At 37.5% G+C, this 26814-nt stretch overlaps 1 protein-coding gene across 5 annotated transcripts in view; it reads right to left on the reverse strand.

The window, feature by feature from the left end:
• Positions 1-26709, reverse strand: part of ocrl.S (oculocerebrorenal syndrome of Lowe S homeolog) — a 48065-nt gene extending 21356 nt beyond the window's left edge. For 2 of the 5 annotated variants that reach the window (XM_018232989.2, XM_018232987.2), the window contains exons 1-11: positions 26556-26709; positions 13681-13754; positions 7920-7999; positions 7180-7218; positions 6620-6733; positions 4418-4531; positions 3717-3840; positions 2780-2947; positions 2065-2166; positions 1189-1303; positions 939-1055 (exon numbers count right to left, since the gene is read on the reverse strand). In XM_018232989.2, coding sequence (XP_018088478.1) covers positions 939-1055; positions 1189-1303; positions 2065-2166; positions 2780-2947; positions 3717-3840; positions 4418-4531; positions 6620-6733; positions 7180-7218; positions 7920-7999; positions 13681-13754; positions 26556-26594 — 1086 coding nt within the window. In that variant the 5' untranslated portion in view covers positions 26595-26709. Of the gene's footprint in view, positions 1-938; positions 1056-1188; positions 1304-2064; positions 2167-2779; positions 2948-3716; positions 3841-4417; positions 4532-6619; positions 6734-7179; positions 7219-7919; positions 8000-13680; positions 13755-26533 lie in introns of all 5 variants that reach the window. The other 3 variants (XM_018232988.2, XM_041575144.1, XM_041575145.1) reach the window with 3 other exon arrangements.
• Positions 26710-26814: the final 105 nt, after the last annotated feature.

The following is a 26814-nucleotide window of genomic DNA, read 5'->3' on the forward strand; positions in this document are numbered from 1 at the left end:
TTTTTGGTGCAGTGGTACAACTTTTTTTAGCTCACTAATCTTGCTTCTATCCTTTTGTTTAGTATGTGTTAACGGATGTCTCTTCTCTGTATATATTACTTTGCCTGTTTGTGGGAATCTGTGAATGTCTGCCACAAAACTTTGTTGAGGATATTATTACACTACTGCAGTTTTGTTTGCGGTTATGCTGGTTTTACAACTTGCATATAACATGCAAATATCTTATTTTGTGTGAGAGAATTTAAATCAGTGTAGAAATATGCAACAATCACCTGATAATATACTCAGATGAGCAGTAAATGGAGTAGTTTAAGAATTGTTCCATGTTTAGAAACATGGAAATGGTTTCTCATGCTTAGAAACACAAGAAGTACTATTCACAGGGCACCAACCATTCACAACAACAAATTCAAAGAGCAACAGTGATTCATGCTACGGTTATTTACATTTTAAATGATTCCTTTGTTTTGGGGATTTCAGGTCAGGTGCCAGAAAACGGTTACAAAACTAGAAGACCAATGACCACTTTGAATGTAGTACGAGGGCTGCTCTGATCATAAGGTTTTCTGGCCTAGATGCACTGTAGGAAGGCGAGTAAAGCAAGGACATTTAGGGTATGTGCTGACATGTGCAGGGGACCTAGTAAGAGTGAAATTTATAGTCCCTGGGGGTTTAAAGCCACCTGACCTAACAGTGGCAAAAGGGAAACCCAAGCTATTTGGCACCAAAATGTCTGCTACAAAGGACACTGGAAAAAAGGCAGGAGGAAGTGGCTAATGGCATAAAAGATAAAGAGAGAATGAACTGTCAGTCCACTTTTTCTTCTTTTTCCTAGCAAATAGGGGCACTTTACTCCGCAATTTCTACCCTGGGTACACCAAAAGTCTGACATAGTAATTATGTGCATAAATACTTTTTATAAAAGGGATAATAATTACCATTTTTCCCATGATGCCCGTTCCCACGGATTCTGCTACAACCTCTCGTATGTGCTTAAAGTGCTCGTTCTTTGCAAAGACAAGCATCATCATTCCAACAAGGCGGATTAGTCGGACCTAAAAGTATAACACGGTTATTCAAGGCCTTGTACTAAAAGAACCATACAAAGAGCTAGAGCAAGGTTGGTAGGCAATAAGTCCTTTGAGAATTGTGGCAAACTAAGTAGAGAAATGTAGAAATATTGCATACGTTCTTATACTTGGCTTTGGTGTGCAGACTTCTTTCTACTGCTTCCAGCCACTCCTGCTCCTTCCCTGAGTCAAAATAAAAGAATGCTTCTGTGCTGAGGTCCAGTTCCTGAAATCTGAAACAAGAAAATGCACTGAAAGCAGTCAAGCGCCCATACACATGAAATAATGCTATACATCCCTCGAAATAGAAATAATGAATGGTGCAATCTTTGCAGTGTATAGATCAACCGCATACCTGCGGTTCACTTCCGCTGCACTGGTGGTGCTGGCCCCAACTTTTTAGTCTGGCATATAGAACAAAACCAACAATGTGCAGTAAAACTTAAGAGGTTCATTAGGAGTTTTCCTAATTTAAACTAGTTTTAAATTAGCAAAACAAAATTAGTTTTAAACTATGAAATCATTTTAAACAAAGGCATTTACCAAATACAACACAAACATACAGCCAAGACTTTACTGTATAAAGCAGCCCAGTTTACTGCAGTAAACTTTGCTCACAAAACATAAATAGATTACGGGAAATTATAATTTTTTAATGTATTTTTCATTCATTATGCCCACAGATACTGCTGCCAATAGCACTTTTAGCTATGACCTTTAGATATTTTATTTTTTTATTTCTAACAATGTTTTTTGCACTTAAATTTCTTCATAGTCAAATCCCATCAACCTCCAACAGAGGGTTTTTTAAGGGATACTAAGAGGAATACAATATATCTTCAATGCATATAATGATGTGAAATGGAAACAAACAACAGGCAATTGAGTTTTATTGTCCCTTACAGGGAGAAACCCCACGAGTTGCTACAATAGCAACAAATTTTAGCAGTGATGAAATAAGGCTTAATGTCAAGCAATGTTGATCGAAACTTACCCAATAACGTATACATCAGGAGGCTCTGAATCTGCTTGTAACCAAGGTTCCAATCCGCCATCTGGAGACTGACCATTTACATTCCATGTTCCAACAAAAAACCTTCAGAAATAAAGAAAGCACATTAAGTATATGAAAGAGTTAAAACATAAGTTTACATAAACGCCAATGCTCACCCATCAATTTCTTTTGCAATTCTACATAAATGTAAGCAAGAATTTATTTTTGGAACTCAAAGTATATAATATCAAGGACTGAAAGGCAGTAGAGCATTAATGCTACTGGCAAACACTCCCTTATGGCTAAAGCAATGTATATAGTTACATAGTTAAATTGGGTTGAAAAAAGAAAGTCCATCAAGTTCAACCCCTCCAAATGAAAACCCAGCATCCATACACACACCCCTCTCTACTTTTAATTAAATTGTATATACCCATATATAGAATTTAATTAAAAGTAGACATTCCAGGTTTTTGACAGGCCAGGCAAAAAGCAAACACCAGGTGAGCTAGCTGCAGGTGCCGAGAGAGAAAAAATGCTGATAGTGTTTGAAGGGAGAGCTCCCTAAACATTTACCACTGAAATGCATTCCTTGCAGCAATTTTTGCTCACTGCAAGAAGTGACAGAAACAAGGCTTTTAAAATCCCTTTTTCTTCAAAAGCCAAGCTGCACATTTGGAACCATAAGAAAGATACCATTAAAATTTTTACTTACCTAAAGTTCTTTATATTTACAAATTCACTTTCTTTCTTTGCAAGAATGTGCTTTATTAATCCTTCCCTTTGTCCAGACTGGGGATTTGGTGTAAACAGTTTCCTCATGCTGTGGGTCACTCTTGGTTTTTCCCATCCAGATGAATCTCTTTCTCTGTCCAGTGGGAGCCTTTAAAATAAAAAAAAAAAAAAATGAAAAGAGAGGAAGAAGATGGAGCTTGCCTAACTGAAGCACATGACCCACTATAAGCTGTCACGTTGTTTAGTTAAGTGTTTCTTAACAGCAGTAAAATTATAAAACACAGGCATGTTTATCAGACCCTGAACCCATTGCAGTAATTATGCTGGGCAGTATCTAAATAGAATACCCTAACTAAAGAACCTGAATTAAACACTGGAGAAATTTGCTTCCACAGTCTAAAGTGGTCATGGGAACCAACACTGCTCTAGAGGTTAGGGCAAAACTCCATGCAGGGTGTTAGAAATTGGAATTCACTGCAAACTGGATGGGTGAAGGTGGCGTATCACTGTTATATATTAAATTAATTCACTCTGGAACTGTAAGCTATCAACAATCACACGAGTTAAATGGCAAAACTGGTTCCTGGAAAATGCAGGATAAGTAATAATTTGCACGGCGCTTCTTTGTGTGCCCAATAGTAAAGTAGAAACCAGACATAGAAAGAAGTTGTTGAATGCCTTTAGCTCCCTTTCATCAAAAGAAAGTCTTATAAATAAAAAAAAGTCTTTCAACGTTTTAAAGGCTATAAACCAACCTAGATTTCCACTCTGAATACCAAGGAACTACATGTGAATGCATGCAAGGATATATACATATTGTGAGATGCAAAGACTTGGGAAGGGTAAAACTGGACAGCCAGGTGTTTGGACACTTAGGTGAACAACTCCAGAGCTAATTCTGGCTTTAAGGTACTTACGGCCGTTCCACTGGTGGGGGAGGAGGAGGAGGAGGCTCTCTGCGAGATCCCATTTGCTGATTTTGAATGTTTCTTCTCTTCTCTAGATTTATTGAACTAAAATTGTCTTCAAACCCCAAAGTACCTGTGAGATAAACAATAAGAGCAAGAGAGAAACATGTTCAGAACAGTTCATTTAAGCAATACAAAGGAGCATCTTCTGTCTGCTCTTAAATGTACATGTGAATTCTCTCATTAGTGCTAAAACACATTTATATTTGTGTCTTGGTACACCTTTCTATAACCCCAATGGGGGGGGGGGGGATTGATTAAAGCAATGTAAAAATGTTGCAGTAGAATACCTACTAGTCTGGTCATGCTAAATTGGTGCACTGGGAAAGGGAATTGCATTAAACCAAAAAAATAAATAAATAAAACTCAAAAGAGATATAAAGAATGTTGATACTTCTTTTTAGTAAATGTGGCCTCACCAGTGTTTTTTGAATTGCACAAATGTAGTATTACATGTCAGTTAAATTTGACATGTAAATATGTTTCACTTCTAAAAAGCAAATATTTCCGTTTCTTAGTATGGATGCAACTGTGAAATGAAATGGGAGGAGTGAGGGTGATCATTGGCAGGCAAGTCCTATAAATGGCTGTTTTGGTTACAGAATTAGCTTCACAAGACAACAAGATCCTGTCACGGTTCTTGCATATACCGGTACCCTGGGTTGGTTCCTTTGATGAAGTGCCGGCTGTATCGTCTGTTTTGTTTCCGGGCTGGTACCAATTTGAGGACTCTTTCTTTTCAGACTGAGAGTGCCTCACAAGCCCTTTGAGAAAAAGAATAAGTTATTATAAGGTGCACTTTTGTCCATTAACTTTCATTGCTAACAGTTATCACTTAAATAAGTCAAAGTGTAAAGTTCTAAAGAATCTAAATAGAAATTACATATCACATGATAACTCAAAGAGAAATGTACATGCATGTAAATATGTTTTGGTCTTTAGTCAGTGATCCAAGTGACCTTTTACAAGTTTTTTAAAAATATATAAGGAATGATTTACTCAATAAAATACATACATCTTAGAAACAAAAATTTGCTTAAATTCTTATCCTTAATTTATCCTTTATGTTCAGTGATCACTTATACTAACAATAGGGATGCACCGAATCCACAATTTTGGATTCGGCCGAACCCCCGAATCCTTCTTGAAAGATTCGGCCGAATACCGAACCCTAATTTGCATATGCGAATCCGAATCCTGCTTAAAAAGGCTGAATCCTGGCCGAATCCCGAACCGAATCCTGGATTCTGTTCATCCCTAACAATAAACCATATTCACCACAATATGCCTATTTTAACTGATGATATGACTGGACACTTTTCTAAGGATGTATTTTACCATTTAGTTACACTAATATTTGTCTCCAAGGAATTATAGTTTTCTTTTTTCAATGAAGACACATATTTCAGTTTTTTTGGAGATTGTCTGGGTTTACATACATGCTCACAACCTCACAATTTGAGAAGTTTAAGCACAAATAATTTAACTTTTCTTTTAAATGCAGCTTTTACCAGATGTACAGCAGACAGTATGTTTTTTTTCAGTAGCATAAATATATGCCATCAAGTTTGTATACCAAAGGCACATTTTGGGGTGACTACATACAACATAGTTGTGTAATCCTATGCATACTGGTATCAAACTGTTCAGAAGCCACTTGACATTCACATTTACCGTATATACTCGAGTATAAGCTGAGTTTTTCAGCATCCAAAATGTGCTGAAAAAGTCTACCTCGGCTTATACTCGGGTCAGCGGGAAGTAGCCGAGATTGCAGTCACTTTTAATCATTCCTATACCAACAGTTCACTTGGGGAGAGACTGCAATATCCCACAATGCCCTCTGTTGGTTTTATGAAAGAATAACAGTGTGCCCTCTGTTGGTTATATCAAAGAATAACAGTAACTGCAATATCACACAGCGCCATCTGTTGGTTGAATAAAGGATTAACAGTGATGGCAATATCACACAGCGCCATCTGTTGGTTATACGAAAGATCAGTGATGGTTTTATGACATACAGCACTCTCTGCACAATTCTCTGTCACCATCAACTTTGCAAAGAAGTCCGGTCGATCGCTGGGGGAGTCTCTTTGGCGGAAGGTGCGCTGCTGGGAGACAGGGCTGTAGTTGTGTCTAGGCTTATACTAGAGTCAATAAGTTTTCCCAGTTTTCGTAGGTAAAATTAGGTACCTCGGCTTATACTCGGATCGGCTTATACTCGAGTATATACGGTATGTTTCATCTTGTATTTGGCAACAATATGTCAGAGATGCTGTAAAATACAAGCTTAATAGAAATGTGAACTTTCCTGTGGTGAATGCTTTTTGTGGATTTAACCGACATGAAATGCATTAAATGTGTTGATTTTGCAGAAGTCAAAGAGATAGCCATGACAATTCATGTATACCATTTTAATTTCAGGCTTTTTACATGACAGTAACTTTGCTAATTCCATAATATAAACTGTTCAGTGGACCCCTGGCATTTCTATTTACAATGTTTTATTTTGGTACCCAATGATATGTGGGAGGTAAGACACGGCAAACTAAAAGCCTTTATAGTTAATTTTTCAGAATCTCATTGATGAATATGGAAACTGAACATTTAATACCAGGTAGATAATCATAATTTCCCTGTGTAATTTCCAAAACAAACTTAATAACCAAGGTACAATGTGTGTGCCCTCTGTCAAGTTTGTACTGTGACATTAATAGATGCACGTACTCTATTTAACTAGAGCACCATACATGCATACAGCTAGCCGGTAGGCAGTTTTCATCATTCACCTGTACTTATGGGGTACACGAGAAACCTGTTCTGTTTAAGCCTGAAGAATCCCACACCCTTACCTTCCTGCACATGTCTCATTTCTGCAAGCAGCTCCATACATTTCTCCTCATCTGGGATCTCAAATCGGCGTTCTATAGACCAAGGGTCTGCCTGCACTCTGAGCTTGCATCCACCTGCAAAGACAGATGCACAAAAATATCAATGTAACTGCACCAGTACCCTATACTGCACTGTATGTTGTACTGTTAAGTCTAAAGCAACTTGACTTTCTAAAATATCCTAAAAAAATTGTACCACTAAGAGAGGCTACTTCAGTTTGAATGAGAGGTTTTTGCGATTGGCAGGCGAGTCCAATTAGCTTTAGCTTTCTATGATAGCTAGTATAGCCTGTATCCCTGAGAGCCAAACAATCACATATACCCAATATTGTCCACCTCAAGGTGGTCATATCAGGGAAAGATAACACTTGTTTGGTGACCTCACCAAACAAGTAGATATTTCAGTGTATGGCTAAGTGACTTTAAATTTCTGGGCAAGTAAAAAAAAAAGTCTTGTTCATACGTTGTTCTTCTACATACACATATGTGTGCTTTACATAAAGAAATGTTTTTCTACTTACTATTTGTTGGAATGTCAATGAGAAGTGTCTCTTCTGCTTCTGAAATACAAAATATAAGAAATAAGTACTAAACCAAAATTGACAGATGAGAATATTACTGCTTAACGACTAGAGGGGATTTTTCACTGGATATCCAACACAATCCATGGTTGCAAAGAACTAAAACAATTTATCTGTAAATCTGAAATGACTGCCAGTCTGGAGAACCAAGCATAATAATTCTGCACCTATTAAATACTGCTCACTCTCTTTACTGCGAGTTGAAGTGGAGAGTGAAAGTCTGCTAGTAAAAAGCTTATTATCAGAGAGCCCCAAGTGATATTACAGATTTAGTGCGAAATAAAGTTGTTAGAAGTTTAAACAAAACAAACACTTAATTAAATCTAAAGATACAAATTCTGACACAAGGCAGTGCCAAAACACTGTTTTAAAACATTTCCTCACCTACTTCTCTAGCATCACTCTCATTTAAAAAGTATTGGTGCATTTACATTTCCCAATTAGCATTTTAATCAGGAACAATGAAAGTGTAACACAAAGCTAAACAGTGCAGCCTTTTCTTATATATTTATTTTTACTTTTCTTTATTTGCCTGGTTATAGCTCTTGCCTAGGGTATAATGTCACTGCAGTAAGCAGCATATTGCATTTATAGGAGGATACCAATAGCATACAGCATGTTTGCATATTTATTGTCTTTCAAAATGTGCTACTAGTGCTGTAGCCTTGTTTATACAATACCTTGCACAAATTTAAAGTTGCTGGTTATAGGCAAAATATCTTCGCTGACTGAATTTTTCCCTTGATTGTGAATAACTAGCCTAGAAAGAAAAGAGATGGATCTCTATTTAGTATAGTACATCATTTCAAAATGAATGGTTGCATGCCTTTAATTAGTTCTAAACATTTAGTCAGTTTATTCTAACCTACTTTCCATGATCATGCAGCTTTTCTCAATACAGTTCTCTGTTTTATGCAGATACCACTTACACAGAAACACTTCACACTTAAAATCAGATCCCAGGCACTTTTTATTGAGCTTTTGCGTTTACGGAATTTAAACGCATTCATAGCTCAACAACAGAAAGCTGTATAATACTAATAAACAAATACAGGAGAGAAAGCATATGGTAATACAGAATAAAAGCAAATCCAGCCTGAAAGTACATCAGGTATTATAGAGATTTAATCAATGCAAACATAAATGATATATTTTAGTGTGAACTTTTCTGTCTTCATTATAGTGTGATACTTATTCCAAAGATCTGATGATGCTCTCCTGATCATTTCCAGAAACTCAAAAGATTGACACCATACCCACACTTCTGCAGTGTGACAAAAGGTCAATGGCAAAACAATAAACACTTATTACAACTGTAGTGCAGTCTTTGGAATTAGATTCTGTACATTAGGTACATACCCTCTCTCATAAGTTAAGGTTGTCTGGGAAATTCAGTTACTGGATATCACTTGAGAAAGATTGACATGTTTATTTAACATGTGCTAAGTGGATTCTGAACTCAACAAAAGTCAGATCATTGAACAAAGATATCACTGGGTTTATATGTACTTTTACATGGGAACATTATACAAAGGAATGCAGAAGATAAAGGGAGACACCATTAAGAGCATAGAGATATCTCTCCAAAGTGCAGAAAAAGAACTGTTCTTACAGTTAAACAGGTGGCTCTGCCCTCATGGCCAATGTAGCAGTGACCAATGCTAGCTTGAAAACAGAATCCTTCCTAGTCAGGGGGGCTGGAAAGTGGACAATGCATACATATAATTTTGTTCTCTATAGGGTCAATATAGCAACCTTATAGGGTTTACAATGGGGTGAAAGGTCATGCACCCAAGTAGAATTTAATTGACTAAATACACTACTGAACACCTACCCTTGAGTAGGCCATTCAAGACAAGACTCCAAATGGTATACAAACAAAAACATTAATATTGCAAAACTAATCGCAACAGATTATGTATGTTTATACAAAAACCCTAAAAGGCAGAACTCTCTTAGTGCACCATTATTTTACCATGTTTAAGAGAAAACATATCAATAAATAAGTGTAAGCTGGTGCATAATAGTGTGATCAGGTCAGAAGGCAGTCAAGAGCCTCTTTTGAGTATAAACCTCTTGTGATGGACTGTAAATTTAAAAGGACTTAATTCGTCAAGGACTGCGATATAAAAAAAACTAATTATATATAAAAGATATACTATTCTTTTGCTTGTTTCTTTTTAAATTACAATTTTGTTTCAAAGTATTTGTTTTCTGGCTAACCACCTACTTATACTACCAGTAGAAGCCTCCTTTCCTGTCTGTGGTCATGGTGGTGGACTGCTGCATAATTACTGTGCAATCACAAGCCTCTTTTTCTCTCTATGGCCATGGTTATGGGAAACTTTGTACAATGACTGTCATTATAAGCAGACACAACCCAAGAGATGTCCGCAGACATGGATAGAAGAAGATGAGCTTCCACTGACAACATGATTACGCTACCCGACTAAACACTTTTACTGTACAAAACTGTAAAAATGAGAAAAAAAAAGTAACAACAAATGCTAAAGACAATCATGTATGAGATAATGTGTATGAGTTTATTTTATGTTGCAGAGAGAGAGAGAGATTTAATACTCTTTTTAATACACTAAATTCATTGGTAGCTAGGAGAGTAATGGATGTTTCAGTGGTACATAACACCGCACTAAAGGCCAGTGGTCTTTGCTGAAACTGAAAACTTAAATCAATATTTAAAGAGGCTATTCACCTTTTAAAGGGGTTGTTCACCTTTGAGTTAACTTTTAGTTTGATGTATTGTTCTGAAACAATTTGCTTTCATTTTTTATTACTTAAGGTTTTCGAGATATTTTGCTTTTTATTCAGCAGCTCTTCAATTTGAATTATAAACAATCTGGTTTCTAGGGTCCAAATTACCCTAGTAACCATGCATTGATTTGAAAAAGAGACTGGAATATGTATAGGAGAGGACCTTACTAGAAAGATGAGTAATACAAATTAGAAATAACAATACATTTGTAGCCTTACAGAGTGTTTGCTTTTTAGATGGGGCCAGCGACACCCATTTGAAAGCTGGAAAGAGTCAGAGGGAAAAGGCAAATAATTATAAAACTACTAAAATAAATAATGAAAACCAATGGAAAAGTTGCTTAGAATTGGCCATTCTAGTACATACTAAAAGTTTATTTAAAGGTGAACCACCCCTTTAACACTTTTTTCAGTTCAGTTGGTTTCAGGGAGTTCACCAAAAATAAAAATGTTTTTCAGTAACCTTCTATTTTTCTATTTGTAACTGTTTTTTGAATATCAAAGTTTAAAGTTTAATTTGTCATTTTTTTATGTCTTTGTCAAGCAGCTCTGGGAGGTGGGTCACCATCCCTGTAACTAAATTGATACATTAGTTGATCTCGGCTCCTGGACTACTGAGCTGTCAGACCAAAACACTAGAGACAGGAACTTTAAACTCTAATTTTTGGAAAAACTGTAAATGAATGAATGAATGAATGAATGAATGAATGCTTGAATGAATGCAATATGAAAAGCAGTTGAAATAAATGAATGAAAACCTGTTGAAAGTCTTTATTTATCTTAAACAATCTAAAAAAATCTGACGTGAAAAGAGTTTGGAAGTTGAACAACCCCTTTAATCAACTCAGGTGTGGATGCAATGGAATTTGTTACCTCAAACTTCCTTCAATGGGCAGTTATAAGGGTTTCTAAATCATTATTCTCTTCTCCCCATCCAACCCACACAATCAGAGGATGGAAGAAAGATGGTGTCATGGGGGTGTACAGAAAGGTTTTTTTAGGTTTACTTTTTGACCCTTAAAGTCTCTATTTTAGTTGTTCAAGTCCACTTTCATTGAGGTTAAGCTTTCCATTTTGAGGATGTTTTAAGAGTAATTATGGGGGCTTTAAAGAGAACTAAAGCGTAAAAATGTAAATAGCTATAAATGCCATATTTATTGAATATTAAATGCCAACTTATTGAAACAGCCTATAGGTTCAGCATCTCCACAATGATTAATGACCCAGGTCTTTAATGTTGTCACAGGAGTTTCTCATAGATTTTGTTAGGAGAATATGTGACACACCCATGCTCATTGTGCTTTGAGCAGCTATTGAGAAGCTAAGCTTAGGGATTGTTGCTAAACATTAAGCAGAAAATAAGGTCTGCCCGTTGCTGATGCTACAGGGCTGATTATTAAATTCTGATGCTAAATGTACTGGGTTTCTGAGCTGCCATGTACCGATAATCTGAATTATTTACTAATTTACCCTTATATTGTGAAATTTATATTATAAATATTTAGTATATTGTGAGCTGGTCCCTAAGCTCAGTAAGTGACAGCAGCACAGAGCATGTGCAGCGAATCACCAGAAAAGAAGATGGGGAGCTATTGGGGCATATTTGGAAGCACAGATCTTCCCTGCTAAAGGGCTGTGGTTGCCTTGGGATGATAGAGAAGCCTACTATATTTCTGCCCTACTTCCTTAAAGTTAGTTATACTTTAAACAAATCAGCAGGAATAACTTATTACTAAGAAATGTAATTCTTAAACTATAAAATCCACAGAACTAAAAATGGAAAGGTGCTCCGTAGGTGTGAAAATTCTAGCAACTGATCAATACTTTTGTTTTTGTTCAATTTTACAAAAGGTCAGATCAATGTTAGCAGAAATCATATTTACCTGTTACACCTGCATTTATAACAGGTGTAACAGAAAAAAAAGGAACAAAGCCCTGTTCTCCTTGCTGCCAACTAACATGTCGATGAAAGGTAGATTAATGCTAAAAGTGCACAATTTGTTCTGAATTCTACCTTCATGAAAAAATCATTGCCAACATGGAAACTTTTCCACTAACTGGAAAAAGAACATTCCCATCTAGAGCTGCAGGATGAAATCTTAGCACTCAGCAATGTTTTTATTGAAATAATTCACAAGGCCACAGATACATTAGGTCTAAGTTGCAAGAAAAAAAATATTTTCTCACAAAAATAATGGAACTTTACTATGAATGCCAAACAGAGTATCTCAGTTAATTTACCAGTCAGGTCTAGCAGCAGCATTACATATATGTTACATATAGATCAGGGGTGTCCAAACTGCGGCCCGAGGGCCACATGCGGCCCAGGAAGGATATGAATGCGGCCCAGCATGAAAGTCTCAGTTCCCGAAAAAACGTCATAATAATAATACAATGATAAGTTTATTTAATATCCAGATGCCCATTATTCCAGTGTATAGCTCCATCTTGTTATCCAACTGGTATTGCAGTTCTTTTCTGTGTATTTTCTTTACTTTTACAAATCAAAAGTGTTTGTGTATTTCATGCGTGGCCCCCGGACAATTTTTCTTTTTCCAATGTGGCCCAGGGAAGTCAAAAGATTGAACACCCCTGATATAGATGCACACATGCCTCACCTAAATGACTTCTAAATGATCACATCAATTATGAGCTTAAACTAGGTGATACATAGAATTGATCTGGTAAGCCATGTCTGCTTAGGAATTATCTCACATGAAGTCTAACATTAAATAGAAAGTCAATAAGAATACTTCAAATATGTGTCTTTTAGAGGAATTGTATAGATTTAATACTTTTTTACGTTTCTATTATCAGATTGACAGTCTATTCTTAGCAAGAAAAGAGAAGACGAGTTCCACAAAAAAAAACCCATATAATTATTGAATAAAAGATTGTACATTCACCTACGCAATAACTATTTCAGACAGATCTATCTTTCTGTATAGGTTACAAGTAAATCAAAAGTAGTGTTTCTCAAACTTTAAGGATTGGCCCAGGGTGTGAGAGCAAAACAGCAGCTGAAGAAGCATCATGAAGGCCAGTTTGGGTTTAAATTTATGGATAATGTTTATTTGGTTGGTAATCGAAGCCCATCTTGAAGTCCATTTACGGTAAGATTTGTAGAACATATTTATATATTGCCCTAGATATTATTGGAACTATAACTGAATGACTGACACAGCAATGAGTTAAGCTTGTCCCTGGACCAAACTTGGAGCACAAAAGGGGGTCCAAAAAATGTGACCTAAGGTGTTCCTTTAAATATTATTATGCTTGGTCATATTCAGTTTTATAAACTAGACAAAATGCTTTAAATGATATAAAATGGCCAATGTTAAAATAAGCTAAATAGCTAAAAGCTCAATTAGCTAATAGTTAGTATAATTCTGATCTTATGAATTAAGTTGCCCTTCCATGATGACACAGTAACAAAGAATGTGCACCTGACTCAAGATCTCAGGGGTATAAAGGAGGAAGGATGAATGATGGAGGGGCAATGCTCTATTTAAAAAAAAAAAAAAAAATGGAGTACCCTAACTGCAACACATTACTTGACACCTGTCAAGCCTAATATTTTGGTCAGTTTTGATCTTATTGCTTGGTATGCCCAAACACACTATGTAGTTACTCAACGTAGAATTCACACCAGGTTTGTGTTTTACTTACGCATATTGGCCATCATGCAACTGGCTTAAGATGAGAAGGCAAGGTTCTTTACATCCAGACTTCAATTCAATAGCCTTAAGTCAATTAAGGTGGTCAAGGAAAATACTCAGCAACAGCAGAGTAGACAGTCATTTAGACATTTTAAACTGCTGAAACACAAACATTTACCTGCAAATGCAGAGTCAAAATATATACAATAATAAAATGAACATAATTTGCCTAAATCAATGCACATAAAGGCTCTTAGAGTCTTGTTAGCAGCAACTGAAGATCTACAAATTAGTCCATGTCCCATTACTAAAGTTATAATTCTTTATACTTTAAGCTTCAGTAATGGTTCAAATGACAGCAGATGGATAGATCATAATCACTTGTTAAAGGAAAACTATATCCCCAAAATGAATACTTAAGCAACAGATAGTTTATATCAAATTGAATGACATATTAAAGAATCTTACCAAACTGGAATATATATTTACATAAATATTCTCTTTTACATCTCTTGCCTTGAACCACCATTTCGTGACTCTATCTGTGCTGCCTCAGAGATCACCTGTCCAGAAATACTACAACACTAACTGTAACAGGAAGAAGTGAGGAAGCAAAAGGCAGAACTCTGTCTGTTAATTGGCTCATGTGACCTTACATGTGGTTTGTATGTGAGCACAGTGAATCTTACGATCTCAGGGGGCGGCCCTTATTTTTTAAAATGGCAATTTTCTATTTATGATTACCCAATGGCACATACTACTAAAAAAGTATATTATTATGATAATGGTTCATTTACATGAAGCAGGGTTTTACACATGAGCTGTTTTACTCAGTATCTTTTAATAGAGACCTACATTGTTTGGGGGGTATAGTTTTCCTTTAAAGCACAACCAAAATGTTCAAACCTGACTAATCACCATGTGCAATAAGTTCCAGCCATTACTTGGACATATATGTCGCAAAAATATACTGAATATTAAATCTGTACATAAAACATCATTAAAAAAACACTGTTTCCTATGGTACAATAGCTGATCAATGTATATCGGCAATAAAAACACAGTGCAGTTTGGTGTTTTGCACTGAAAAAACTGCCTACCTGGACAAAAATCAAGCCAGTCCCAAAAAGGTATATATATCTTCCAAAAAGATCAGGATGAATGCAAACAATATAAAAACACAACATATAAAGATAAGGATCAATAATTGTTCTATGACTATCTACACAGGCCAAGCAGGTGCTTGTCATAACTAGTAACACCTATGCAGCTCCAACAAACCTGCAAATTCATTTTTTCTGGAATAAAAATTGCAAATTTACCAATGGACAGTTACCTATAGCAACCAATCAGTGCTAAAGGTAGCTAGCCAGCTGTGAGTAGAACAATGAATGCAACAATCCGATTGGTTGCCATGGGTTACTACCCAGTGTTGATAAATGACCCCCACTGTATTGTGTGTGTAAATACAGTGTTATAGTGCATTATTTTGAAATGCTACAAACTAATTTCATTTTTGAGACCTATCAGTCCTCTACACAGGCCAAGCAGGTGGTTGTCATAACTAGCAACACCTATGCAGCTCTAACAAACCTGCAAATTCACTTTTTCTTGAATAAAAATTGCAAATTTACCAATGAACAGTTACCTATAGCAACCAATCAGTGCTAAAGGTAACTAGCCAGCTGTGAGTAGAACAATGAATGCAACAATCCGATTGGTTGCCATGGGTTACTACCCAGTGTTGATAAATGACCCCCACTGCATTGTGTGTGTAAATACAGTGTTATAGTGCATTATTTTGAAATGCTACAAACTAATTTCATTTTTGAGACCTATCAGTCCTGTAATTGGCTTTAACACTTTCTGTTTGTTAAAACTGGTTACTACCTGTCAATAACCTGACACTTCAGGGCAAACAAAAGATAACAGATATATAAAGATAAAGATATATTTTAGCTGATCTTATCCGAGATTCAGACTGTATGTAAAATTCTGCTTTATCTTGCCTTGAAACACATTAAATATGGTTAGGATACAGCGACCAGTTTAAAGTGATTCCCGGCATACTTTGCATGTCATACATGCTGAAATTGATATTTGGTTAACACGCATAAAGCCACACACATATAATATATACAGAGTTTGTACGTATTTCACACTGGTGCACAGAATAAATACAATGATCTACAATTTGAAAAATGCTTGAACACAAACACAGAAAAATCAGTTAATTTTACCTGCCGTATATAATCGAGTATAAGCAGAGTTTTTCAGCACCCAAATTGTGCTGAAAAAGTCTACCTCGGCTTATACTCGAGTCAACTGATCGGAAAAGGACATGCTCCTGCGTGCGCTCTGCTAGGGAAGAACTAAAAAGTATACCGGTATGTTAAATTTGCTGCTTACTCACTGATCTGAAGCATGCAATGACTCCTCCGTGCTGCCCATACTTGTTGTTGTAATCTCCCCCCTCGTGGCTTGATCCTTCTTCCTTAGCCCACAGCCCCTCCCCACTCAGCTCTCGTCACTCAGTCCTCCCTCCTCAGCCCCTTCCCCTCTTAACCCTCCGTGCTCTGCGTTCAAGTTTGTGAGCTAGTTTTGTCGTGTCAGCTTTGAGCACGGAGGAGAATGGCTGAGGAGGAGTAAGCAGCAACTTTCAGATACCGGTATACTTTTTAGAAGACTATTAGACTGCTTGCTGATTTGCATTGTGAAACAAAACCGTACAATACAGTGTAAAACATGGGATTATTATTGTCAACGAAGATGCTGGGCAACACCAAAGACACTCATCTGATCTTCACTAAACTTTTTACTTAAAGGGATACTGTCATGGGAAAAAATTTTTTTTCAAAATGTATCAGTTAATAGTGCTGCTCAGCAGAATTCTGATTCTGCACTTAAATCCATTTATCAAAAGAGCAAACAGATTTTTTTATATTCAATTTTGAAATCTGACATGGGGCTAGACATTTTATCAATTTCCCAGCTGCCCCATGTCATGTGACTTGTGCCTTCCAAAGGGCCTCCGCGACCGATGATCTGGCAGGTTTGATTTTCCCCTGCGATCAAGAACTGCATTGGATAGTTGATGTGGCCCTCATCCCATCGGCATCTGTTTGCTAAATTAGTGGATCTTATAGAATATGGCCACCTTTAGACAGAAGACACAGAGAACACAAAGCAGATCTTTGGCAGTAACAGAGCTAATGTACCAATGGGTACTGGAGGGAGAGGTAAAAATAATTGTAGAATATTGCAAAATAAATTATTTTGAGGGATTCTAATAGAATCCATGACCTTACTGGGATGCCTTTTCATTCCCTATAATATCAGTTGCCCTTTAGCTGTGGTGTGACTACCACCAATATTCAGACCTTCAAATATATTTGGACTAGAATTCCATGCATCCAATGGTAAACCCTCTATATAGTCTTCGTACTCTTACACACTGGCATTTTTTCTCCACTTGCTGAGCACGAAAAACAAGTTTCATGAATTTTTTTTAAAGGAACTAATCAAATTTGTGTCCATTCCAAACACAACCCTCTATTCTATTTTATTGATAGCTGAACGCTTGTCAAGTGCAAGCTGCATCTAAACAGAATGATCATAAGTACAACCAGGAAGAATATAATGAAATCAAATAGCGAATGTGTTTAGTTGCACTCAAGCATGCGTTTAAAAATGTGTTAAACACATAATGAACACCCATGTTTAAGAGCCCTAAACTGCTCAATAACAATTAGTGCAATAGCTTGACAACAACTGAATGGCAAACCCTGATGTAAAAAAGATCTGTGTACCCAAACATTTAGTGTTTAGTAGATGCTACACACAAATACACATGTGCTTCAGACTTATAAAATAGATTAATGAGCTCAGAGTTGTTAAAGGAACAGTAACACCAATAAAAAATGAAAGTGTGTGTTAAAGGAATGACCATATAATGTAACATAGTAAGTTAGGTTGAAAAAAGACACACGTCCATCAAGTTCAACCCTTTAACTTGCCTGACTGCCAATTGATCCAGAGGAAGAACAAGCAAAATTCTGAGATGATAAAAGGCTAGGGTTGCCACCTTTTCTGGAAAAAAATACCGGCCTTCCTGTACATTTATCTTTTTTCCCTATTAATAACATTGGGATCAACCATCATTTTTACTGGCCAGACCAGAAAAATACCGGCCAGATGGCTTGCCTTAATAACAGTGTCCACAAAATGGCTCCTGCCTGCTTGCTATAATTAGGAGTTCCCAGACTGATTAAAACAAGATTCAAATAGGGGGCGTGGCCAGCCACAGTGAAGAAAGCACGCACTTGTTGAGAGCTCCGCATTGGGTACCTTAATTTACCCGAAAACTAGCTGTCGATCGAGCACATTTAATGTCAATCGGGTCAAGACAGTACCAGAGGTGCCCATAAATCCAAAGATGGGAAAAAAGAAGCTCAAAGACCAGCGCACAACCATGTTGCCTTTTCTTCGCAAAACGGTAGGTGCAGATAAGCGAAGAGAGATTGGAGCCAGCGCTACAGGAAACAGGAGACGCTGATGGATCTCCTCCTGACTCCGTAAGTACTGTGCATTCCCCGCTATTTGAATCACCGGCTCCTTCCCCTAGCCAGCCTGGCCAGCAACAAACAGAGGACAGTCTTCCAGTTGCAGCCCAGATTTAAAGCGAGCAACTAGGCCGCCTCCAAGCATCCCTGCAAATAACAATTGCACAGGCAGTTTCATCGGCGGTGGCCTTGGCGATCAAAGAGATACAAAAAGATGTTACTGATATTGGGGAGCGTACGGACAAACTAGAGACATTTACCGACGACATTGTACAACGTATAGCTAATGTTGAGGAATGTTTTAAATGCTTATTTCAAAGAGGAAATAATACAACTGCGTAGCTTATGCGAAGACCAGGAAAATCGGTCTAGGTGGCAGAACCTTAGAATAAGGGGAGTCCCTGAGGAAGTACCTCCATTTGAGCTTCCGACTTACTTGAAGGGTTTATTCTGAACTACTTGCCCGGAATTTCCGCCGGATTCTTGGCGATTTGACAGGGCTCACCGCTCATTAGCCCCTAAACCTATGGGAATAAAACCCCCACGTGATGTAATTGTCTGTTTTCACTATTTTGAGCACAAGGAAGCTATATTGATGAAAACACGCAACACAGCTTTTACTGAGTTTCGTAATCACAAACTACAAATATATGCAGACATCTCACCAATAACGCTGGCCAAGAGACAGGAATTAAAACCGATCACGCAGATACTCCGGGACCTTAAAATCCCTTACAGATGGGGATATCCATTTAAGTTAACGATAACCCAAATGGGTCAAACCCCCGTTCTACTACATCCTCAGGAAGGCCATAAATTCCTCAGGGCCCTGGGTCTCAGCTTAAGCCCCAAATCTTCCTCCTCCCAGGCCGTGAAGCATCGCAGCCCTCCACTAATGCAAGGTTCCTGAGAATCCTCAAACTTCCAGGTCAAGGCTTAGCCCTTCTCCCTCGTAAACAGAACTTTAACTAAAAGCAGACACCTCTGCTACCCTTTATTTTGGATACAATCTTAAAGGTCCCCATGGAGAGATCTCTACAAAAAACCCTACATCACTGTTGTGGTTCTGCTAAGGTTTGGTCTACCATACCCCCCACATAGTGGAACTGGTTTTGTTCCATTTCCACTTCTATCTGAACTTTCTACGTATTGTTATATTTGAATATAACTTACATCTCTGTTAAAGTTGTCATTTCTTTGGTTCATTTTAGGATATATTCTTACGCTTTCTCTACTTTCTTTTCTACCAACCTTTCCTGCTCTGCTCTGTACTCACTATATACCAGAGGTAACGCTTCAAATGGCTGGAACCCATATGTTTATATACTTTGAGCATTTCTATAACCAATGTTGCCTTGCTGAATTATGTAAACCGATGTTATCTATGGGAAAATGCTATGGATGGCTTTCATGGTTTAAACTGGTTGTGACGGATGTTTTATCTATTGGAGGGGAGCTTGACCTCAGGCGGCCTTTCTTATTCAATCACTATATATACTTTAGCACATTCGCTATAATCTCACTATGGTGATTATAATTTAATTGAATGTTAAAGGCTTGAACAGCATTACAAAAGGGTACTTAGGTTGGTAATACTAGTAAACTCTGCTCTAAATTTTACCCCACGGCATATTATGCTTCTGGCCCTACAAAAAAAGCAGGGGTAGCAATTCTTATCCATAAGGATTGCCCACTGAGTGTTGAGCAAACCTCCATAGATCCAAATGGGCATTATCTTATCATAATAGGCAAATGGGCTGCCATTTCGGTATTGCTCTTAAATATTTATGCCCCCAATAGGCACCAAATACGATTTTTAAGGAAACTCATTGCTAAGATCCAGCAATTTTCAGACCGGTACATCATTATGGGGGTGATTTCAATATGCTTTATTCACAGGTTACGGATAGATCCGCCCCCTCCCCCAGGCTCATGTCACTTCTAAATCTTTTAGGCTGACAATGGGGCAAGCCTCTTTATTTGACACATGGCGAATCAATCACCCCACAGCACGCCAATATTCCTTTTATTCTGCAGTTTATAAATCTCACTCTCGATTAGATTATTTTTTTGTTTCCCAACCTTGCCTACGTCTTACATTTATGACGGAGTTGCTCCCTATTACTTGGTCGGACCATGCGCCATTACTTTTACAGATTAATTTGGCCTCCCCACCCCCTAGAGAATTCCACTGGCGCCTGAATGAAACTGTTCTTCATAACCCCAAGGTATTTAAGCAAATTGAAACGGACTTCAATAATTATTTTCAATTGAATGAAGGTACAGTATCTTCTCTGCCAACAATCTGGGAAGCCCACAAGGCTACTATTAGGGTCAACTTATATCTTTAACTTCCCACTTAAAGAAAAAGCGAGTTGAGGTCTAGAACTCCTTAGAACAGCAACTACGTAAGCTGGAAACCCAACATAACACCTCTTACTCGGATTTAGTTCTCCCACAGATTCTTGAGCTACGTAAAACATTGGCCTCTTTGGGATATAAAGAAGAAAAAGCCATTTTATGGACCAAGCATTCTTACTATGAAAAGGGTGATAAACAGCACACATTACTAGCACGTAAATTAAAGGACCAAACAGCACAGGCAAAAATTAACGCGTTAAAGACTCCTGCAGGGCATTTAACGTATGACACGGAACAAATAGCAACTCAATTCTATTCGTATCAACAGAAACTTTATAGCTTACCCGCACACAAAACGGCTACTTCCCACGATTCTGAATATATTACTCGATTTCTAACTAGCCTCACTGTCCCTAAATTTTCACAAGAGGTTTTGCAAACTTTAAACGCTGCAATCACTAGTGAGGAGGTATTATATACTTTGAAAAATATGCCGTAAAAACACCAGGCCCAGATGGATTCCCCTATAAATATTATACATTTTTTTCACATATTCTTATTCCCTACTTAACCAAAATTTTTAATCATTACCTAAAGAAGACTCAGATCCCTACATCAGACCTTACTTATTTTTTAACGTTAATTCCCAAATCAGGCAAGGATCATACTTTATGCACCAATTATAGGCCCATAGCACTCCTTAATACAGACTTAAAACTGTTTGCAAAAATAACAGATTGGCCCCCATTTTGCCGAAACGAATCCATCCCGACCAGGTAGGCTTTATAATGGGACGTCAGGCAGGAGACAATACGAGGCGAACAATAGACCTTATAGAGATCATCAACCGCCAAAAACTTCCCTCATTAATTTTAAGCCTTAATACAGAAAAGGCATTTGATCGCTTACAATGGCCCTACCTTTTTTCCTTAGTACAACATCTAACTACCAGGTATGGCGCATAGACCAATTTTAATAAAGAATGGGACCAGACAGGGCTGCCCTCTGTCCCCTTTATTATATGCTCTTAGCATAGAGCCTTTGGCTGCGGCGATTAAGAGGTAACCCAGATATCTCAGGCATTACATTGGGGCAATTGCAATTAAAAACCGCTATGTTTGCTGATGATGTTCTATTGACGTTATCCAAGCCTTTGACTTCACTTCCTAATTTGCATAAACTGCTGGATCAGTATAGTGTTTTGTCTGGTTATAAGCTAAATTTAAACAAAACAGAAGCCCTACCGATTAATATTCCAAGCTCCACACTGGCTCTCATTTAACTTAAAAACCCTGCCTTTCAACCTGGTTTAGATTTGTCTTTCTATACTAGATGGTCAAGCATCAACTCCTTCACCGTTGGAGATCTTATGGATCAGCGAATCCATAACATTATTCCGCTACAGGAGATACAAGAGAGGTCTCCGACCAATAAACTGTTGCTGCTTGAATTTCTTCAATTACGCCACTTCGTGACCCCTTATTACAAAGCAGCGGTTACGGCATCTCCCACAGAATTTGAAAAGCTAGCCAGGAAGGGCCTTCCTCAAAAGGGCCTAATTATTGATTCGGCCTCCCTCTGACCTCCCATTAATACACACATATATGTCTAAATTGAACTTTCTCCTATCACATCCACTCTCCCAGAGTGACTACTCTATAATGGACTAATGCAAAAAAGATGGTGAGCTGTACTAGGCAAAGAGAGCAAATCTATAAATTACTGACGTGCTGGTACCATACACTGGACAAGCTTTATAAGCTATTTCCAGACTGCCCTTCTACCTGTTGGAGGAACTGTGGGCAACAAGGTGCTTTATTTCATATATTTTGGGACTGCCCACTCATTCAACCCCTCTGGAAAGCAGTGAAAACTCTGTTAATTCACTTACTGGGATATAATGTTCCTATGGAGGTCCCTACTTTTCTTTTAGGTAAGCCTTTTTCTAAGACTTATAGAAACACTCAAGTTTTACTTAATCAAGTGCTTACTGAAACCCGCATATCAATTGCATCACGATGGAAATCCCCAAGTGTGCCGCCACTGTCGGAAGTACAAAGGAGAGTTAATAGTAATAGACTTTTCGAATCTAGGATCTCCTTCCTGCGCAATCAAACTGAAACCTATCTTAAGGTCTGGTCTCTTTGGGAACTAAAAGTATATGCAGCTTCATGAACACCCAGCCTTGTACGTGAGGGACAATCTCCTCCAGTTTGCCAGTTAAGAAATCTGAGTCAGGTACCTCTCTTAGCCTTACCTCTCATGGTTATCATGTGCTGTTATGATGTCTCAACTACTTATTACATTACTATTGAATGCTTTTAATGTCATAATTCAGTTATATGAACTATATATTGTATGTGGCACACCATGATAACTAATTATCTGAAGTCCTTTACTTCTCTCCTCTTTTCTTTCATAATGTATGATCTTTATTGCTTATGCATATCATATGTTGTGTTTCTTTATTCCTTTAATAAAAATAGAAGTTACAAAAAAAAAAAAAAAAAAAAAAAAACAAGATTCAAATAATGTACCAGTATACAGTGTAATAAAAGGTTATCATGCTTGACTAACATGATAACATAGGATTTAGAATAATTTTTTGGGTGACGGGTTCCCTTTAAAACACTAATTTTTTGATGTTACCGTTCCTTTAATCATGTGAGCATTCAACAAAGCATCAAAAAAAACCCACAATAAATGTGAATATCTAAATGTATTAAGTCACAAAAATAGTACTACAGGCTACATAAGCATGGTCTTATTTCTGCATGAATTATGGAATTTCTGAGCAAGAGCAGCCAAGTTTAGGGGGTGGTTTTCCTAAAACATACACCATCTGCTAAACACTGACTGCACAGCAAACTAAGACCACAGTAATGCAACTTGTTCTCGTTTAAAAACAAACAAGCATTTTTCTAATGCTGACAGCACAAAAAGTCACTGCTTTATTACAAACAAAGTATTTGCCAAGAAACAACACCAAATTGTGTTTAATCAATATAAGTATAGCAAGGGCAACCTCATAGATCTATGTGAACTTATAAAAAGGCACAATCCCTTTTCCTACAAAGGGCTCTAGGAGGCTGAAAAGCAGAACTGTTATTAAGTGTAATCTAAGTATGGGTAGGTACCCATCATTATAGTTATTATTAGCGCAGATGTATAAAACATCAACAAGAATACTGCCCATTGAAGTTGGGTATTGCCTTTTAGGGCGAGCAATATTTTTTAAAGGTGAATGAAGGCTGGTAAAAATGATAGTTGATTTATTGTTAATATAATTTTAAATATGATTTAAACTGTCCTTTTGTCCTTGTGTTTGTAAATATAATGCATTTAAAATTATGAGCCTTTTTAAAGATATTTATTTTAACTAAATTACAAATAATTTTATGACAGTCATCCTTTAAAATTCAATAAGAAGAATATTGTTCCATTTCTCCGAAACTCACAAAAGCTAACATAGCTACATTCTGAACCCCTGTATAACTCTGGAACTGCCCATATAGCAAGGATCTATTTTAGAAAAAAAGATTTTACATATTAAAGAGCAAATGGTAGCACTTGTTTTATATAATTTTTATATCAAATAAATATATATTTTTTATATAATTTTCACCAGCCATTATTTACCCTTTATTAGCAACAGCCAAACGCAGCAGACTTCGTACAGAAACAAGCTCCTATGTACACATAGCATAAAGCATCCTAAGTTAAATATCAACGAAAAATAACACTGGGACAATTGGTCTGTCTCTATGTGACATAACCGGTTATATTTGCATTATGTTACAATACTGTTTAAACATTTCTCACTGTGCAAAAACTGACATTTCTCACTGTGCAAAACTGACACTTGGTTATAACAACACATGAAGCAACACATGCTGAAAATCATTGAAGATATCAGTCATTAGAAAATGCTCCACTACATGTCAAGCAAAACAGAGGCCTCATGGAAGTACTTTAAACCTAATTTACAGTAGGAAGTACATAAAGCTGTAAAAATGCAACAAAATGTTACTGTGCACAGAATAGACATCGCATAACATACAGGAAATTCTGTGTTTTCTGCAACAATCAATCATGATGGAAGGATTTCTGCTTATGCCCCACACAAGTTCTGGCATCAAAATATGTAGAACTGTCATGGATCACTCTATTCTTGTCAATGGCAAATCACACAAGCAAGATGACAAACTTTTGGGGCAATATTCTTGGGCCGAGGCAATTCTGACAAAAGAAAAGCAATGCGATGCACCAAAACTTAATGTGACAAAACACAAAAATTGCCATGATATAAATACTGTATATGTATCAAACAGGAAGAAGCAAGAGGATAATGGTAATGATGACATTATATGATCTCAGAAAGCTTTGGTGACCTCAAACAGAACATACAACTGAACGTACTCTAACTAAAAAATATATTTTGAGCTCATGTTAATCACTGTAGCATTAGTACCAAACTGTAAAGACACAGGTACCAAGTATAGTAAATAAATGAGAATGTTCAATGTTACTATTTCATAACTTAGTTTAATCACAGAATAAAAACCATCATGATCACAACCTGACAAATACTATTGTGAACAAAATCAAATAACCATGGTATTATTTGCCTTATACCTAGATGGCACAGTGCCATATGTCTCATTGCATTTATAATTTAGAGTAGGTTATACATGTCACAGAAATTCGATTGTAGCCAGGCACCAATCAGGAACACCATAAAATAGAATACAGGAGCCCAAATCTTAAATAGTACAAAAATGTTTTGTGTCACCCAAGGACACTTAATCATAGGCTCTATGAGCCTATAATGTAAAATAAAAACTTTTTGTACGATTTAAACTTTGGGCTCCTGAATTCTACTTTATGGTGTTCCGGATTGGTGCCTGCCTACAATCGAATTTCTGTGACATACTCCCTCTTGCTGAAGGTCTGGGGTATGAGCACCTGGACCCACCATGTAAAGTGGTAAGCTTATCCTATAATTCAAAGATTCAAGCTTCTTGTGGTTTGAAAATATAGGTCATACATGTCCAAATTTTCTCAGGTTGCTTGGCCAAATTCTACCACATTTCCTTACCTACTGGGTCAGAGATATACTCCCAAACCTCTAGCTCGATACAGCTTGTAAGTGGGTGCATGGTGCATCAGCATATGACAATGTGAGAGGAGCTGTAACTCCTTTTCAACGCTTGTCAGATCTGGACACTTTGGTTGTTGTCCAGCAAAAAAATATGAACAGGAGACAAACAGATGCCGCCTCCTTAAATGCCCAGAATCCTTTGTTGGCCTAATAGAGTTCACATGTGGTTATTTTGAACATAGGGCTCAGATCAACTTAATATATATTAACCAGGATACAGATTAACTAGGAGTGCAGAAGCTAGGCTTATACTCCATCAGCAATGTAAAAAACAATTATATAATAAAAAAAAAACTAGGCTTCCTAGGTGTAATAACCCATAGCAACCAAGCAGCATTTGCTGGTCACGTGTTTCAAATGCTAAGTTTTTATTGGTTGCTGTGAATTACTGCACATAAGGCAACGTGGTTGTGCAGGGTTCTGAGCAACAGAGGATTTAGAATCCGGAGCTCTGATTCGCTGGGGAATTAATATGTCTCTGGGCTCATGGTTTGGAGTATATAACAACATCTAGAGCCAATGTATACAATACAGAACTTGACTGCTTTGAATTCGAATTGCCACCTTGCCATTTAACACAGCCTCAAATGCTTTTGTAGGACTGCAACTCCCTCCAGCCAAAGAGCGCAGGATGCTGGGAGCTGTAGTGCAGCTGCAGTTAGAACGTCGCTGGCCTTTTGGCGACGAACAGCAGCTTCGACATGGCACAAGAGGTTCCCTGGTTTTCTTCGCTTCCATTTCTCCCCCCACCCTGCAAAAAAAGGTACGAACTGTCTCACCCCAGGCTGATATAAAGGATACAGATACCCCACCGCTAGGAACTTGCTCAAGCCGATCCATAGTGTAACGCTATAATGCTCCTTGCCGGCCCTTCTCTTCCCAGGCCCAGGCTCGTCCACCGGCTCCGCCTCCCGGGATTGACGTCAACACGCGGCGTCGGAACTGCTGCCATCTTGTGGTGCAAAAGATCATTGGTAGCGGGCTAGTTCCTATCCTAGGAAAGGACCTGACGTCACGGTCATGTGATCCTACCATGTGACCGCTCCACTGCGGCTTACCT

Source organism: Xenopus laevis, chromosome 8S (assembly GCF_017654675.1).
Source record: "Xenopus laevis strain J_2021 chromosome 8S, Xenopus_laevis_v10.1, whole genome shotgun sequence".
Classification (NCBI taxonomy): Eukaryota; Metazoa; Chordata; class Amphibia; order Anura; family Pipidae; genus Xenopus; species Xenopus laevis.